The 19358-nt window shown below is 38.7% G+C and overlaps 1 protein-coding gene across 1 annotated transcript; it reads right to left on the bottom strand.

Moving 5' to 3' along the window:
* Positions 1–4284: 4284 nt before the first annotated feature.
* LOC132559059 (myophilin-like) lies at positions 4285–10271 on the bottom strand. Its single transcript, XM_060223670.1, has 4 exons — positions 10110–10271; positions 6782–6918; positions 5384–5597; positions 4285–5042 (listed from the first exon to the last, which is right to left on the bottom strand). The coding sequence occupies exons 1-4, from the start codon at positions 10155–10157 to the stop codon at positions 4866–4868; spliced, it is 576 nt and encodes a 191-aa protein (XP_060079653.1). The 5' UTR covers positions 10158–10271; the 3' UTR covers positions 4285–4865.
* Between the last annotated feature and the right edge of the window lie 9087 nt (positions 10272–19358).

Genomic DNA, 19358 nt, shown 5'->3' on the forward strand with positions numbered 1-19358 from the left:
CAGTAAATTGCTACTAAGGTAGACACAGAAGAAATTTGTTTGTGTTTTATGTTTTGTTTACAATTGATGAAAATTATATGCTAATTTGTAATTTTTGAAGCATTATTATTGAAAGGGATATATATACTCAACAAAAAAAGAAAGGTTAACATGTTTCCTTGGCGAATACCTGTAAATGAGTGAAAACAAAATGACGTTTGTGCAATATTAGAAAATGGTAATGTTTTACATTACAAAATCCAAGGGGGTTACCAAAATCATTCAAGCGTGAAAGTCTGTATTAGCGAAAGAGCTGCGACTAACTTGTATCTTCGCTTGAATTTCATAAACATTCAAACTGACAACTGTTCCTTAGATCCTTAGGACTTAGAAATCACCGAATCTTGCTATCTATCAACTTTATCATTATGCCCCGGCTGTCACAAGTACAAAGAGAAAGGGCTGTAGGCACGATCCAGGCTGGGGAGTCTCGCCGTCGAGTTGCACGGCATTTTGGTTGCAACTGGGTCAACATCCGATCGTCCCCGAAGCGGCCGACCCCGTAAAACGACCGTCGTATACGATTGATACACTTGCACAATCGATTAGTAACCGCAGTAGAGACTACAAGGACATTGTTTGGGCGTCGTGTGTCTCCCCAAACAGTCCGTAACAGGTTGAGGGCCTACCAATTGAAAGCGCGGCGTCCCTGCACTGGACCCAATTTGTTGCGACGTCACCGTAATAATCGGCGTAACTGGACCCGTGTTCACCGTCGTTGGGCCTTACGACAATGGAACAATGTTCTATTTTCATATGAGTCCAGGTTTTGTCTGCAACACGGTGACGGAAGGCGCAGAGTGTGGAGGCGACGAGGGGAGCGTTTTGCGAACTGCTGCGTCGCAGAACGGGACCGCTTTGGCGGCGGAAGTGTAATGGTTTGGGGTGGTATTTGTGGGGGGACTCGTACCAGGCTTTTTGTGTTAAGTGGCAATTTAACCGGCATTCGATATCGGGACGAAATTTTAAGACCAGTGGTTCTGCCATTCTTAAGACGCCATGGCGTTGGCGCCATTTTTCAACAGGATAACGCACCAGCGCACACCAGCCATCTAAATCACCTGATTTGTCACCGATTGAGCATGTCTGGGACGTTCTTGGGCGACGCGTGAGAGAACGTCAAAATCAGCCGTCAAACTTGCAGGAGCTGGCCCAAATCTTGATCGCTGAATGGAACAACATCTCTCCTCGAATTATCCGCCGGTTTACGAGTTCTATGCGACGACGCTGCAATGCTGTTTACTTCGCAAACGGTGGCCATACCCGTTACTAATGGTGTTACCTTTGAAACTGACCCCAACGTCTTTACAGTCGAATAAAATCAACTGAACGCAAAGTTTTATAATGAACCATGACTGCAGTTTTATCAGAATTGATCAATTACTTTATTCGTACATGATTGGTAAGGATTTATGAAGGGGTTAATTAATTAATCACAGAATAAAGTGGTGTTACCTGTCTTTTTTTGTTTAGTATATATAGTTAAGATCACGTGGCTATAACCCCACTTTAAACGCTATTTTATACGCTCGGTTTTGATTGTATCCGAGGGGAGATTACTCTGACGGTATATCAAAACGCTTATAGATTTTATTTTCAAAGGGAAACTACTCTTACGATATTTAGCTAAAACATTGCTCAATATGTAAAATGTCACCGCGTCAAGCATGAATATAATAATAACTGCCATTTGACGACAATGTCATCCTACAGTCGACCAATGGATGCTTGTCATTCGGTTCTACATTTATTAATGACTGAGGAGGGGAGGGAGCAGATATTGTATCGATTATAGAACTAATCCTGACACCGTACCAGTTACTTCAATGATGTCGTCATGTACCGGGAATGGATTTCCTACTTAACGTTTGGTCTTAATCCTAATTCTAGGATGAAGACATCCCAGATACCAGTTCAATACTGGTTATCTTAAATCCTAGTTATTACGATATAGATATTGTAGTAATGTACCCGTACGTTATATCTGTTATGTGATATAATCCGAGTTATAGTGATGTACCAGTTGATATAAAGAGATATACTTATCATTATTAAATGGCAGTTCTTGTTTGCTGAATCAACAGATATTCATATACAAATAATTTCATTACTCTTGTAAATATCAATTTACGCTAATTTGTAACTGACTCCAAACCCTGTAGGAAAAGTGCTAACACGTAAATACAAATCAAAACAACATCACCTGGTTTGCAATCCCCTGTGTCTACGGAATGCATTCGACTAATGATTTTCTCCCACACAAATAATTTCCACACAGCTCTGTTATTGCTAGCGACACATTACGAGCAGTACATGTAAATGTCACGGGTTTTTCATTGTTGTTGTATTGATCAGAAAAAATACTCCGTATAATAATTATTGATTCTGCCTCCCGACGCCAAGATGATATTTGATACGTAATTTCAATATGCAGTAAACCTCTGCTTGGTATTCCTCGACAATGCTGTAAAGGTCCTATATGTTGTCCATGTTAAAATTGTAAAATACATGCCAGTCTTCTCGTTTTAGTAGCATATTTCTTTTAAATGCATAGCCCTGTTTTGCTATAAAATATCAAGGTTATAAAAACCTCCCATTCCTATACAGCAAAGTTACGTGATAACACCTCCTTTGTAATACAGTGCAACTTTTATTTGTACGCACAAAAAAGTACCTCCATATACAAAATATATTGGTCTCTTTCAATTAAAGTTGCGATTTGATATGCCGTCGTTCATGGCCATCGTTTCGGGTCAGCTAAAACCGACAATATAAATTTCCTGACTTCATACAAATAATTTACACCGCGTTACAAACAGCAATCTTCCTCTTTGTAGACGATAACACCTTGATGTCGATATTCCTAATGTTAACACCTTGATGTCGATATTCCTAATGTTAACACCTTGATGTCGATATTCCTAATGTTAACACCTTGATGTCGATATTCCTAATGTTAACACCTTGATCTCGATATTAACACCTTGATGTCGATATTCCTAATGTTAACACCTTGATGTCGATATTAACACCTTGATGTCGATATTCCTAATGTTAACACCTTGATGTCGATATTAACACCTTGATGTCGATATTCGTAATGTTAACACCTTGATGTCGATATTCCTAATGTTAACACCTTGGTGTCGATATTCCTAATGTTAACACCTTGATGTCGATATTCCTAATGTTAACACCTTGATGTCGATATTCATGTCCATTTTCATTTTTTCAATTTCTAGTGCTTGTTTGCCATGTACTCGCACAGTTGTGAAGGACATTCGTACGTCCATCCGAAACACGCAGTGGGCATTCATCTAAAGCAGTGACAAACTGCTGTGTTATTTATAGGCCAGTGAGCTATATATTTCACATTTTTAAGTTTAATTTTACCGGATTATAAAAACCCATTTTAACGGTAAAGTTATTCATTCAGTAAGACACCCCCCTACACACAAACAAATTACACACAACTACTCTTATTTCTACGATGCACGCAGACAGTTCCTACGTCACCAAAAAGGGTGTGTTTTGAGTTTCACATACTTCTTGGCTAGGTTAAACATTGCCTACGGGAAGAATAACGAGCTTCGTCTTCATTTAGAAAGGATTTACCCAGTGTTCGATCAATGGAAATGGCTTCTAATTCTCAACATAATTAGAAAATGTCGGTTCTATTCCATTGTCAGGACTGGCCAATTAAACGTCACGGTTTTTTAAGAGCCATTTTTTACTAAGCTCCATCAGCTTAAGATAGAGTACTTACCAAGAGTTCGCTATTGTGAAATGTGCCAAAAAATCAAAATTAATCAGGTTTTCACTGATGTTTACGGTTTACACATGTTAATATTTCAAACTGAATTTGTATAAAAGCGAGTTGAAATGCGGATACCGCGTGACCCAAGTATAAATATGTCTCTCTCTGTCTATCTATATATGTTTTTTAACAACTTTGTGAAAAACTATTTATTTACAACCAGGGAAGTGCTTTGTAGCACCAGATCTAGGTAGAAGTCGTATTTTATCACGAACCCGGAAATATGTGTTTACCTTTATCATTAAGGAACTTCCCTGAATGTTCACATTCGGCGTCTGCTAAACGGAACGACTCGATTTGATTTTACCGAGTTGACAAGTAATATCTACACACGCCGGCATTAAACTTAGAGAGAGTGGACTAAAATACCTTTCTAATAATACAACACATCCGGTATCATGGACGATACACAAATCAAACACGAGGCATTTCAAATTGCATCTTTATTTCTATTAAATGTAAGTAACAAGTTAAGTGATGACTTTGGTCCCCAAATGGAGAAGGCAACATGTAGAATATGAAGAACTTGTAAGGCATTGGTCAACTGAACGAATATGTTTCCAAGTATATCTCCCCATTTTCTCGCACACTCTCCCGTCAACTTACGCACGTCTCTTAAGCGTTTCAAGTTTTTAGACCGTTTTCTCCTCTTATCGGCCAAGATGTTGTTGTGCTCCTCTTCAGAACGGATGTCCGACTACATGAGTGTCAATGTACACATGCATCACGTGTTCTGCGACAGTTTACAGAAACATACACTTCCACCCTTACGTTTAGCACCAGTGTTTACGTATACACACGTGTACAAACCAAAAAACACATATGTGTACCACCTGATGGCTTAATGAACACATGTATAAAATATCAATCTCCCATGAAGTAACTCCGAACATTTGTTTCTTTAAGACAAAGTTTATGTATAAACTGAAATGTTCTCTCGACATATAACTCTTGCAAAATGTATTTCCTTGTGTCAGATTAAAATTTGAAGCTCTGTGCTTTTAAATTTCTACTGCTTTTTCTCTGGTTCATAAATATGTCGCTGACATCCGAAGTTTTGTCCTGCTTGGGTTGCTCCTTGGTTCGAACCGTACTGTAAGCTGATAACATTTTTCCCAGCATCAAGTTGTTCCTTTGAAAATTGTCGCTTATTTTGTTGAGCTTCCTTCACTCCAAATGTTCCCATCTAAAAATAGACGTGCGTACTATTAAAAATGGCCGCGGTAATTATATAATTGTTTCTCAGTGTTATATTTGGCAGATATTAGGTTTTTATCTAGACTGCATCACTAAAAAGAAGATATTCATCTGCTGATATTCATTTATCGTTTTGAAAACATTTAAACTACTTTCTTTCTTAATACAAAATTAACAGCTTTCCCAGTGTAGATACATTTTAATTTAATCAATTATTATTGAATTTGTTTGATTAAAAATCGAATTAATGACATTAACTTGTATTTCAATAAAAACAAGCTGACATCGATATTTTGATCATCTGCCTAACATTATGTTCTAAATGCATACCTTCCTACCAAGAGCGTCCAGACAAATAACCACTTGGTTAGGGTTCGTTCTATCAGTCAGATCAACTGTTTGAAAGGAGTTGTGAGCATCCACGCCCAATGCTCGGACTCCATCGATGAATTTTCCTACAAGTTCCATCTTTTTAAAGGGCGCAGTTTGTCGTTTTGATAGTAGAGAGGCAGATATTTTGGTGTAGCCAAGTTTCGTGATCAAACTGTACCAACACAAAGAAAAACAAAATATACCAAGTTAGCAATTAGTTTTTAAATCAGTAGTTGATTTTTTGTATTATTTCCAGTGCGATTTTATGAGGAGTCATAATAATGTGGCAGTGTAATTATACCAGAAAAATCACCAAAAACAAAGCTGGTGACAAGTAACTGAAAAGCAGCGACAAAAGAAATTAATCTGAGGAATGACAAAAGTCCCTGTGATGAAAATCTCAATGTACAGAGTACTAAAGTCTCGTACTGGTCCCTGAAAATGTATCCGATGCAGAAAAATCCCTCAATTTGGAAAGAATTGACAACGCCAATGTTCGTTGAAATAATATAAAGTAGAAATATAAAACCCAATGGGTGGATATGGAGGAGGTTCATTTTCAAATACAAACGACAGAAATGTGAAAATATGTATGGTGTTACTTCTATCTTTTCCAAATACAAGTTTGATGTCTAACTATTCAACTTCAAAATTCCGCGGTTTAAACTCTGGATACAGAACTTCAAAACTCCAGGGTTATATATTCCCATGAACAGCTTAGAAGTCCAAAAGTTTACTCTCTCGGTTTGAAATGGCAAAATCTAATGGCCAAACTTTCAAAAGACAACATCTAAAATGCAAGACTCAAGCTTTTGAAATATAAATCTAGAATTCAATGTTATACTCTCCAGATATCAACTTCAAAACCTAGGGTTACACTCTCGATATACTAATTCACAATCTAAGGGATGTTTTGAAATAAAGTCTCAGAAACCAAAGGGTTACAATCTAAAAACACAATTTCAAAAACCAAGGGTCATGCTCTTCCGATATACAACTTCAAACTTTAAGGGTTATTCTCCCTAGATATACAACTTCTAAACCCTAGGTTATACTCTCCACGGACATGTCGAACCGTTTGTGGCATGCATGTCATAACGACGATTTCATTCCTACAATTATCGTCAGATTGCCGACCCAGGACTGAGTCCCTTATTTCCCTTACTTTATAAAGGACAGGAATAGCGATCTCTGCACAGAAGTTTGTATTCCAAAGGAGAAATAACTGAATTTCTCAGACATGCCTCTGACGGAATTTTTGTAAGAGTAAAGTCAATGTAGAACACTGAGCATTTTCTTTTAGAAAATGTGAGGATGGGTGGGTGGGGTGTCTGCATGTCGAGGACTACTACGTACATGCCCAAAATGTATCCGTCCTCCAGAACATCACAGAAGTTCTCCATTTTACCATCAGTATTGAATGACTCCCCGGTGTTCTGTTGGACCCATTGGAGTACTTCACCAGCCAGTTGTGGAGAGTATTTACTGTGAACCTGAAAAATACAACAGCTATATACCTGAATATACTGAAAATCACATTCTGTTAAAAATCTACAAAGTTTCTTTCATGCTGAAATCGATTCGATGTAATCTTTATGCTATGTCCATTTATACAATAATCTACCAAAAATGCTACTAAATTTACTCAAATCTTGGCGTTTTTCATTTGTGATTGGTCAAACGCGGAAGGGGGAGGAGGAGTGCGCCAGATTAAAACAAATCCACGCCAACTAGTTCGATTCCTAATACAACCTGTTTTTTCTCATGGATCCCTCCTTACATAAAATGTATATCTAACCAAGACTCTTTCATTAATTGTTAACGGGAAGTAGCATCTGCTATGTACGATGTGATGATAGATTGACCGGAATCCCCCAGGAATTTCGACGATATATTTTACTGAGGAGCTTTATAACACCACCCGTGTGTGAACAGGACCACATGCGTAGATTTTTATATAGGAGGTATATAAGACGTTTGAGGGTGACGAATCTATATGCTTAAAATGTATTCAACAGGATGTCTGCTCTCATACGACAATGTCACGTGACAATGGGCGTGGTAGCCCAACATACGTGCTTACAACAACATGTACGACATGTAGAGAGCAGGAACGACCGTCGAAATGTTAAAAGTGTCAAATTGCCATTGATTGTAAGTGGTTGCAGAATGTTGCATCAACGTAACGGAACGTTGTCTAGCTGTATCTGACCTAGTTATATGCAGAGCACGTGTCTCCTGTGATCTTCTATCGATCAATCTACAATATTAAGCTATGTAACATATTGCTTTGAAACACAACTGACAGGAAAGTGTTTATACATATTTTCAGTGCCGAGCATATAGCGGTTTTGATGGTTAAAGGAAATTGTGTGGTGTTCACGCATGGTCTGTCTCGCTTATTCACGAGTGACATTAATCATTCATCCGTGTAACGTAAACCATGAAGGTTTTACCGTTACGAAGTCGAAACTTCCATATCATTATAACTTCAATAACGAAGGCAGGATCCATATTTTCAACTATATCAAAGGCATTTAGACCTATGACTTATAACAAAAACCAACTCCGTCAAAACTATCATAACCGTCATAACCTAGGACCGATAGAATTATAACCCACCACACTTCCTAGGACCGTTAGAACTATAAACTATCTCACTAACTATGACCGCTAGAACTATAACCTACCACACTAACTAGGACCGTTAGAACTATAACCTACCACACTAACTAGCACCATTAGAACTATAACCTACCACACTAACTAGGACCGTTAGAACTATAACCTACCACACTAACTAGGACCGTTAGAACTATAACCCACCACACTAACTAGGACCGTTAGAACTATAACCCACCTCACTATCTAGGACCGTTAGAACTTTAACCTACCACACTAACTAGGACCCTTAGAACTATAACCTACCACACTAACTAGGACCCTTAGAACTATAACCTACCACACTAACTAGGACCCTTAGAACTATAACCTACCACACTAACTAGGACCCTTAGAACTATAACCTACCACACTAACTAGCACCGTTAGAACTATAACCTACCACACTAACTAGGACCGTTAGAACTATAACCTACCACACTAACTAGGACACTTAGAACTATAACCTACCACACTAACTAGGACCCTTAGAACTATAACCTACCACACTAACTAGGACCGTAAGAACTGTAACTTATCACACTAACTAGGTCCGTAGATCTATAACTTATTACCTTAACTAGGCCATTTAGAACTACCACTTATAACACTTAACTTGGACCTTCAATTTTCAATCACAGAATTTGAACCATATGTTTTCATCCTTCTGCTACATCTGAGAAATAAACACCTCATTAATATAACTATTCATTTGTTCCTTACTAAATATTTGTCTATGTTTTAGTTTTAACTATCATATAAACACAGCCAGATTTACGCTAGATGTGAATCCTGTTGATACTCGACCGTTCGCCAACCCCCTTAAATACACATCCTATACACAAAACATTCACCTAGCAAGATTCTGCCTTTTTCACTTATCAGTAAAATTCGGGGGTTTAACATACCACGAATCTGACGTAACGCGATGCTAAGTTCACTTGTGTATTCATCAGGTCGGCTTTAGCCCAAAGGACCAACCTACAATCTCTGCCCGACCCCCGGGGGCCTTTTAACATTGTCAATATTATCATCCATCGATAAACAACGTTATAAGCTTTGTTAGTTTCACACAAAATAGTAGAATCTCCGTACAATCATTTTCTCTATGGTTTTGTCCTATCTTTTAAAAACCGCGGAGGCCGAGATATAATTCTCAAGTTTAACTCGAGCCAGCTTGGATTCTGTCCAGATAAGGTTTTAATATGCTAAATAAAGTATAAATACACTACAGCTAGACAACCATTAGAATACTAACACCATCACATAACGATGTTATCGCCATTATATATGTAGATGCTATACACAGATATCAGAAATTTTGTATTTCGTATCGAAATATTTCCTGACATTTTTTGTCTATTTTCAGAGTACACAGCTAGTCTATATGGCCCAATATGACGTTATGTTTGCAGTTAATAAAAAACGTGTTGAACAACATTCTTTGGTTCCTTGCTGAGAACCTTTATATCCTTTTCTCATCCCTAGTACAAACAAACCTAACGTCACTGTTGACTCAATGGGTGTGTCACCTTTATATGGAAATGATAATTTTCGAAAGGCGTAAGCATTGGATAAGCGAGACTCTGGGCGAGGCAGATTATCATATAATGCAGACGTTAATTAGAGAGGCTTTATAAGCCATCTTAATCGGCGATCGTCTGATCTACGGCGTTTTCCCGGCCGACAGATTCTGAATGCCATGATTCAGATATCACCAGTACTATTCTAATCCAGTTAAGTTTACTACTGAAACGGTGATGTATTTAAAAGATCTTATATAAACCCATTTGGCGTCAGAATGCCGACAACATTTTTTTCTGATATAATAAAATAAATTACAAACAGACACTTGTTCTTAATTAAGCCACATGCACCTGTTTGGCTTTAATCCCGAGTTCTAAATTTAAATCACATCTGTGTTTCCCCTCCAGCTGCCTCCCAGCCAATAGCGGAAAAGATGTCGGACACAGGGCACAACCGGCGGGGAAGTGAGACATGAGCATAATGACATCTTCCTTACCTTTTCTTGAGCCTCACGGGCTAATCCACTTTTCGCGGCTCTGTGCATGATATCAAATATATCCCTTATTCCTGGATTTCAGAGGTTGTCACAGACACGTGTACGTTTTAGCACTACTGAGCAGACGACTGTGAAACCGCAGTATATATATGTCTAACGGCACAGTGATTCATGCATAACCTCTGACCTCACAACTGATTAAAACCGTTCCCCTGATTGGTTAATACGCACGGCAAGTCGCTGTTAAAGAAGTGTTTGAATCGATCCAATCACTAATACGTTAAAGTATTAAAATTTAGCAGACGAAAAATGCAATATCAACAAAGGCACAGCGGTATCAACACGAGATCATAAAAGATTAAATTAATAACATTTCAGATAATATCGTTCTCTATATCCTTATAAGGAAGTTAAACTTCTACGCCTCGCGCTGACCTCGTGACTAAGTGTATAGAGGTGGTTCTAAACAAAATATTTATGTGAATCTCAATTACAAAAGCCACAAATCTTAAAAATGTGTGACGTCACGTCCTGGGTTAGATAAAACAATATTATGCTAGCCTACAAGTGGAATGTCTTGAATACCTATTGGTGTACTTGTGTTACCTGTATTTACCTGTAAATTATATCATATAGTTACATTTGTACTTACGATATATACACACCTGTCCAGTCAAAAACAAGGAATGTTGACTGGACCCACTGTGTATTGTATTAAGAACAAGTTTGTTTGTCTAAGTGCTTGACTTACAAGTTACAGCGTACTGTGTACATATACATATCTATTCAGGGACTAGATCTCCATACTTGTTTATCAAAATTTACAAACATTTTTCCTTTAAAATCTTTTATGTTATTTTCATTAAATATCTGAGAATATTTTTAATATCTTTTTATTTCTAGTGTCTAAAATGGTTGTTTAATTGGACCCGTTCACATTTTGGTTTAATTTTCTCCAAATATTTGTGAAAATAAGGACGAAAGATTTGTATTAGACTATCAGGCTTGAGCAAGAAAACCTCAATCTTTCACCCCCTAACCTCTAAACCAAGAGTAATGATCATTTTGGCACTTTCTCACTTGTCTCATTGGCGTTTACGATGTAACGTCTAATATCATAATAGTGTTTTGTTTCCGCTATAGAACAACTGACCGACGTTTTTAACGTCATCTTAATGCTGTCGAGTGCGTGACCAGGAGGGGACAACATGGCGGCGATGGAACGTTGCTGTTGACATTTTGGCTCTGAGTAATTAACAGTTTTATCCGGCGGGGGTCGAAATATGTGTAATATCCATCCGAATCTGTCATTGTTTGTCAGCGAGAATCTGAACCGGGTACAGGATGGAAGGATTGACTACTAGTTTTGTTGCTCCTGTGATTTGAATATTTTAGCCCATTTTGCAACACCGGTAAATAATCGTGATATTTCTCTTTCAGACTACATACAAATGCTTCAGTCAAGCGTACACTCGGACCGTGACGATCTACTGCGGTACAAATCCCCGGATTAACTTTCGGATCTTAATCAGTTACTTTTTTCACCTCTGTTTCGGACGTCAGAATTTTTCAACGTATTTGCATTGTATAACTGTATAATAAATCAGATGTATTCCCCAAGTCAGATCGTCTACGACCTTCCCTTTAATAAGCTCTTTGAGAGACTGGTGATCTTTGTAAATACAACGAGACTATAATGTTGACCTTTTTATAGCACGAGATAATGTTTAATGGCCGTCAGAATGTCTGACATTTGTGTCTCCACTCCAAAGTTACACATTACGCAGGACAATAAAATAAGATATAGCGAAATTGGAGTTGCGATCGATGGAGCCTTTTACCAAGGAAAGCATCCAAGGTGTAAACACGAGGGAAATAAAGCCGATAGATTACTCGAACTTATAACCACCAGTTTGTTGTCGAAATTTATCTTACAACAAATAAAACAACTTTTATGTTGTTGATTCCGATGGAAATGTTCGGATCGGGGAGAGTAGGTTTGGGAGGGGGAGAGGGGGTTAGGAGGTGGGGTGAGAGGTTAGGGGGTTATGAAGGGTTAGGGGTTAGAGGAGGTTAGGAGGTGAGGGAGGAGTTAGGGGGGAGTGGGGTGATAAATCTGTAAGATCATGTAAGAACAACATCATTACTTGAGAGGCGAGAAAAAACATTTTAAAAAGGCGTGGTCAGAAAGGTAATAACCATATGTTTTCATGTGTAATAAGGGAGTGTACCACGATCATATTGGAGAGTACCCTGTCCAATACACCACGGGACTTCATGAGATAAGAGTGTAACTCAGCTAGGTTGGTCTGTGACACTTTGTAATGTTCAAATGAAACATAATCCCATTACGCTACATTACAGTAAAACTGTAATATTCTGATGCTAACTACCCTTTTCCATGAAATTCAACAACGAAATATTTACTCAAGCCATTATAAAAATGTAAGGATTAAGCTAGCACACTCTAGCTGTTCTTCAATAATTTTCTCTGCTAAACAGACCAGCAAATTATATTGATACCCCCTGGTTACAAACTTAGACAGGTATATTTGATATACAAGTATCCTGTTTCAATTATACCCCAGCCTTTCCTGTCCGACTTGGTTGTATTGAATCCCTGATGGGACGAATGTCAGGTGCCCAATAGAGGGACGACCTATTGATGTGACCACTGACGGAGTGATATCCCGGCCTATTGATGTGACCAGGTAACCCAAGGGCGGAGAGATGTCCGGCTTATTTCTGTGGAGGGACGAGCTCCTTGTCCTATTCATGTAACCGGGTAATTCATTGGAGGGGCAATGTCCCGACCTATTGGTGTGATCGGCTAATCACTGGAGGGGGCAAAGTCCCGACCTACTGATATCACCAGGTAATGAGTAGAGGGGCGAAGTCCCGACATATTGATGTGACCGGATGTTCACTGGAGGGTCGAAGTCCCGATCTATCAATGTGACCGGGTAATCACTGGAGAGATCGAAGTCCCGACCTATTGATGTGACCAGGTCACCATTGGAGGGGCGACGTCCTTATCTATTGATGTGACAGGACGTTCACTGGAGGGGGCAAAGTCCCTATCTGTTGTGACCGGATGTTCACTGGAGAGGCAAAGTCCCGATCTATTGTGACCGGATCTTCACTGGAGAGGCAAAGTCCCATTCTGTTGATGTGACCGGATGTTCACTGGAGGGTCAATGTCCGACCTCTTGGTGTGATCGGCTAATCACTGGAGGGGGCAAAGTCCCGATCTATTGATGTGACAGGATGTTCACTGGAGGGGACAAAGTCCCGATTCGTTGATGTGACCGGATGTTCACTGGAGGGGCGACGTCCCGATTTGTTGATGTGACCGGATGTTCACTGGACGGGCGGCGTCCCGATCTGTTGATGTGACCGGATATTCACTGGAGGGGACGAAGTCTCGATCTATTGATGTGACAGGATGTTCACTGGAGGGGGCAAAGTCCCTATCTATTGTAGTAACCGGATGTTCACTGGAGGGGCAAAGTCCCGATCTGTTGATGTGACCGGGTAATCACTGGAGAGGGCAAAGTACCGATCTATTGATGTGACCGGATGTTCACTGGAGGGGCAAAGTCCTGATCTGTTGGTGTGACCGGATGTTCACTGGAGGGGGCAAAGTCCCGACCTATTGATGTGACCAGGTAACCATTGGAGGGGCGACGTCCTTATCTATTGATGTGACAGGATGTTCACTGGAGGGAGCAAAGTCCCGATTTATTGTTGTGACAGAATGTTCACTGGAGGGGGCAAAGTCCCTATCTACTGATGTGACAGGATGTTCACTGGAGGGGGCGAAGTCTCGATCTATTGATGTGACAGGATGTTCACTGGAGGGGGGAAAAGTCCCTATCTATTGATGTGACCGGATGTTCACTGGAGGGGGCAAAGTCCCTATCTATTGTAGTGACCGGATGTTCACTGGAGGGGGCGAAGTCCCAATCTATTGATGTGACAGGATGTTCACTGGAGGGGGCAAAGTACCGATCTATTGATGTGACCGGATGTTCACTGGAGGGGCAAAGTCCCGATCTGTTGATGTGACCGGGTGTTCACTGGAGGGGGCAAAGTCCCGATCTATTGATGTGACCGGATGTTCACTGGAGGGGGCAAAGTCCCGATCTATTGATGTGACCGGATGTTCACTGGAGGGGCAAAGTCCTGATCTGTTGGTGTGACCGGATGTTCACTGGAGGGGGCAAAGTCCCGATCTATTGATGTGACCGGGTAATGACTGGAGGGGCGACGTCGCGATCTGTTGATGTGACCGGATGTTCACTGGAGGGGCGGCGTCCCGATCTATTGACATGATCAGGAAATCTTTTGAGGGGCGACGTCTGTATGTTTGAGTTCAGGAGTCACAAGAAAGACACCTGATCACCGCACGATTATATATTCATCGGTCAAAAATATTGTAAGCTGTGCTAACCTAGCTCGAATCGCTTTCCGTGGAGTGTAATTGTATTTTAAATGTGAACATAAATCGCCCATACAAAATGACGGCGTATCTTATCGAAGGCAAATTCTATGCAAACACCAGACCTCTTTCTGGCCATTGAAAAGTGATACATTACCTTTAACTTGAAATTGACTACATCAATAATTCATGCAAAATGAAATTGAATTTTAGGCACGGATTGTAATAAACCAATGGTATTTCTTTGTTGCGTCAGGCTTGAATGATACAACCTACTATTGACAAACTCACTGTTGACCAACACTAAACTAAGGTTATGGGAATGTAGGCGAGATGTCTATTGAAAACAGAACTATGAGTTTGGTATATGATGAAAATATGTTCATGAACACCTGCTATGTCGGACTTACGAAACCAACAGATCAGACAAAGAACAAGACTGATAACAGACAGCTGACTGTCAATCTGTGTAAATTATAAGGTATATGTACGTTATTATTATTTTGTTTTTCATTTTTCTAAAATCTTAATCTGATAAAGATTATATATCTTAACTTTTAAAAATCAGATTAGCGAAATCTCACTTTACCACGGGACTGATATTAATTTCGGGTCACAATTCCTCCAACATCCATCTTCTAACTCATACCGGACAGGTCGAAAGTCACACTAGTCAAAGTTCAAGGTCATTATGTCGGTATTGTTAGTACTTGTTAATTGATTTCGCTAACATTTTTGTATAGTTAGGAAAGCGACACCGTAGGTAAAGAAAAGGCAACATTCAAATACGACAACTGTTTTGTACACTGCGCCAGACAAACCCCTATCTCCATTTAACATTAAATCGTTTATATAGCTTTTTTCAAACCAAATAAAGCGAGACTGGCTGAAGTAAAATTGTCTGTATAGTGGTGTAGTGTTCAGTCTTAGGAAACCGAATCCTGATGGGGTCAGGGGTAACATTCCATCTGTTCCGCCCACTACACCCGAGTCAGTAAAATAGGTGTATATTACCGTCTGCTCATTTTACAAACGTGACTATTAATTCTACAAATGTCGCCCAGTACCGTATTCATTTAAATAAATGACTCAACTTTTAATTTCTGCTTTGTCACGATGTTTAAACTGTCTTAATTTGGTGTTCGCGAAATATGTAGAATATATTATTAATTTAGTGTTTCAACAGCAACACAACAACAATAGCAGCAGAAACAAAAAAGACAAAACAAAAACAACGACGACAGAAAAAAAAAAAAAAAAAGAAATCATAAAAATAGCAACAATGACGACGACAACGCCAACAACAACTAAAACAACGACATTTCTACTTCAACAACATTAACGACGACATTTCTACTTCAACAACATTAACGACGACATTTCTACTTCAACAACATTAACGACAACATTTCTAACAACATTAACGACGACATTTCTACTTCAACAACATAAACGACGACATTTCTACTTCAACATTAACGACAATATTTCTAACAACATTAACGACGACATTTCTACCTCAACAACATTAACGACAACATTTCTACTTCAACATTAACGACATTTCTACTTCGACAACATTAACGACAACACTTCTAACAACATTAACGACGACATTTCTACCTCAACAACATTAACGACAACATTTCTAACAACATTAACGACGACATTTCTACTTCAACAACATAAACGACGACATTTCTACTTCAACATTAACGACAACATTTCTAACAACATTAACGACGACATTTCTACCTCAACAACATTAACGACAACATTTCTAACAACATTAACGACGACATTCCTACCTAAGCAACAACATTAACGACGACATTTCTACTTCAACATTAACGACATTTCTAACAACATTAACGACGACATTTCTAACAATATTAACGACGACATTTCTACTTCGACAACATTAACGACGACATTTCTAACAACATTAACGACGACATTTCTAACAACATTAACGACGACATTTCTAACAACATTAACGACGACATTTCTAACAACATTAACGACGACATTTCTACTTCAACATTAACGACGACATTTCTAACAACATTAACGACGACATTTCTACTTCAACATTAACGACGACATTTCTAACAACATTAACGACGACATTTCTACTTCAACATTAACGACGACATTTCTAACAACATTAACGACGACATTTCTACTTCAAAAACATTAACGACGACATTTCTACTTCAACATTAACGACGACATTTCTAACAACATTAACGACGACATTTCTAACAACATTAACGACGACATTTCTACTTCAACAACATTAACGACGACATTTCTACTTCAACAACATTAACGACGACATTTCTAACAACATTAACGACGACATTTCTAACAACATTAACGACGACATTTCTACTTCAACAACATTAACGACGACATTTCTAACAACATTAACGACGACATTTCTAACAACATTAACGACGACATTTCTACCTCAACAACATTAACGACAACATTTCTAACAACATTAACGACGACATTTCTAACAACATTAACGACGACATTTCTACTTCAACATTAACGACGACATTTCTAACAACATTAACGACGACATTTCTAACAACATTAACGACGACATTTCTACTTCAACAACATTAACGACGACATTTCTAACAACATTAACGACGACATTTCTACCTCAACAACATTAACGACGACATTTCTAACAACATTAACGACGACATTTCTAACAACATTAACGACGACATTTCTAACAACATTAACGACGACATTTCTACTTCAACAACATTAACGACGACATTTCTACTTCAACAACATTAACGACGACATTTCTAACAACATTAACGACGACATTTCTAACAACATTAACGACGACATTTCTAACAACATTAACGACGACATTTCTAACAACATTAACGACGACATTTCTACTTCGACAACATTAACGACGACATTTCTAACAACATTAACGACGACATTTCTAACAACATTAACGACGACATTTCTAACAACATTAACGACGACATTTCTAACAACATTAACGACGACATTTCTACTTCAAAAACATTAACGACGACGACAACAGCGATTTTTTTTTTATCCAATTAAACTCTGAATAATGGTTTAATTGTGTTCATGAGTCATCAATCAAAGATGCCATAACTTTTTTAGCACCAATAGATGATTAGACTTATTCACCTGTGTTATATATCTGTCAGCTGAGAAGCATTAATCAAAACGCTCATTGTTTCTCTCTGTTTCCACTGGTTTTACAGAGTAAACTGGATCAACCACTGTAATACACTGACAGTAAACTTCAAGCTATGATGGAAAATTAGGACTAAATAGAACAAATTTCCTGTTTGGGTTCTCTGACTCCGACTAAATTTGACTCGAAAGCGGCGGCTGTATTTATACCAGCCCTCCACTCTTCTGTGTTTGAGGCCTACGTGGGGTGGTGATTGTCCTCTTGGCACTCCACATCCCAAACCTGGCACACCCTTAAATTACTCTGACTGTTAATAGGACGTAAGGCAATAATATGACAAACCAAATAGACTATTACTAGAAAATACAAAAAATCCGAAATTGGTGTCGCGTCGTATTTGCGTTTATTATTCTCATACGCTACGTACCCACGCCATATTTAAGTTGCCAACCTGAGAAAATAGGAGCAATTAAGCGGTTTTATGAATCATAAGTTTCTTATCACAATATAATATAGAAACTGACTATGTTTACTGACTAACCACCTTAGCACGGTAACTGGCAATAACAACGAGTAACCCGGATGATGAACACTTTAGCAAAATTTTGACCACATCGGATGTTGCTCTGATCTGAGCCGGAAGTTTTGATGGTTAAACGTTCAAGATATCTTATGCATAATTGTAGAAAATGTCTGGTTTTATACATATGTATCTAAACGTTTGTGCAAACTCCGTTTAAGTACTAGCTGGAAACGTATCCCCCCCCACCTTTTTTTTTTTTAAACGACAAAACAGTCACGCCATCGTACTTCACATACACTGAAGTGCCATCAGACACTAAGTCAATTACACAAGTTTTATTCTGCATTAATAAAAAAGAACTGTTAGAAAGTTCTGTTGACAAAGGAAACAGGGTGTCGGATCACTTACTGGTTTCCCTATACCAGCAATCGGTGAAAATGTAGGGGTCTCTTCCCAACCTCTGTATGCTTAATGGTGAAATCCTGCCGGATATTGGAATATTCCATAGTTGAATTACCTATGATATTGGAATAGTCATTAGTCATATTACAAAGGATATTGGAATTTTTTATTGTTGAATTAACCAGAATATTGGGATATTTATTGGTCACATTATACAAGGTGTCGAAACACTAAATAGTCAGCCGGCTCAGTGGTTACTCACTCGACTTTTACCCAGGCGACCGGGGTTCGATTCCCCGAGCAGACATGAAAAGGTGATCACATTACAGAGAGTGTTGGAATACCCAATGGTCAGATTAATAAAGCTTTCGTAATATTCAGTGAGTAAAATATGTAGGTAATCAAGTTTTGTAAAAGTCAGCTTTTGACAGATTTGATTGTATACTGCGTAGGTAGTTGGCCTTATTCATGATTTAATCGTGAAAATATGCTAATACACTGTACATAATTTCTCTGGAGATAAAACCTTCAATGACAAGTTTATGTATTTGATTGTCATGTTGTGACGCTTTGTTACTTACTGTTTTGTAGCTGTTTAAGGATATAAAAGTAGCGTGCAGGAAATACACACACGCTGTGTGTGTCCAGCCATACTTCATTTTAAAAAGTCACTAG

This window comes from Ylistrum balloti, unplaced genomic scaffold (assembly GCF_031769215.1).
Source record: "Ylistrum balloti isolate Yb309-2 unplaced genomic scaffold, AGI_CSIRO_Ybal_v1 Utg369662, whole genome shotgun sequence".
In the NCBI taxonomy this organism is placed as follows: Eukaryota; Metazoa; Mollusca; class Bivalvia; order Pectinida; family Pectinidae; genus Ylistrum; species Ylistrum balloti.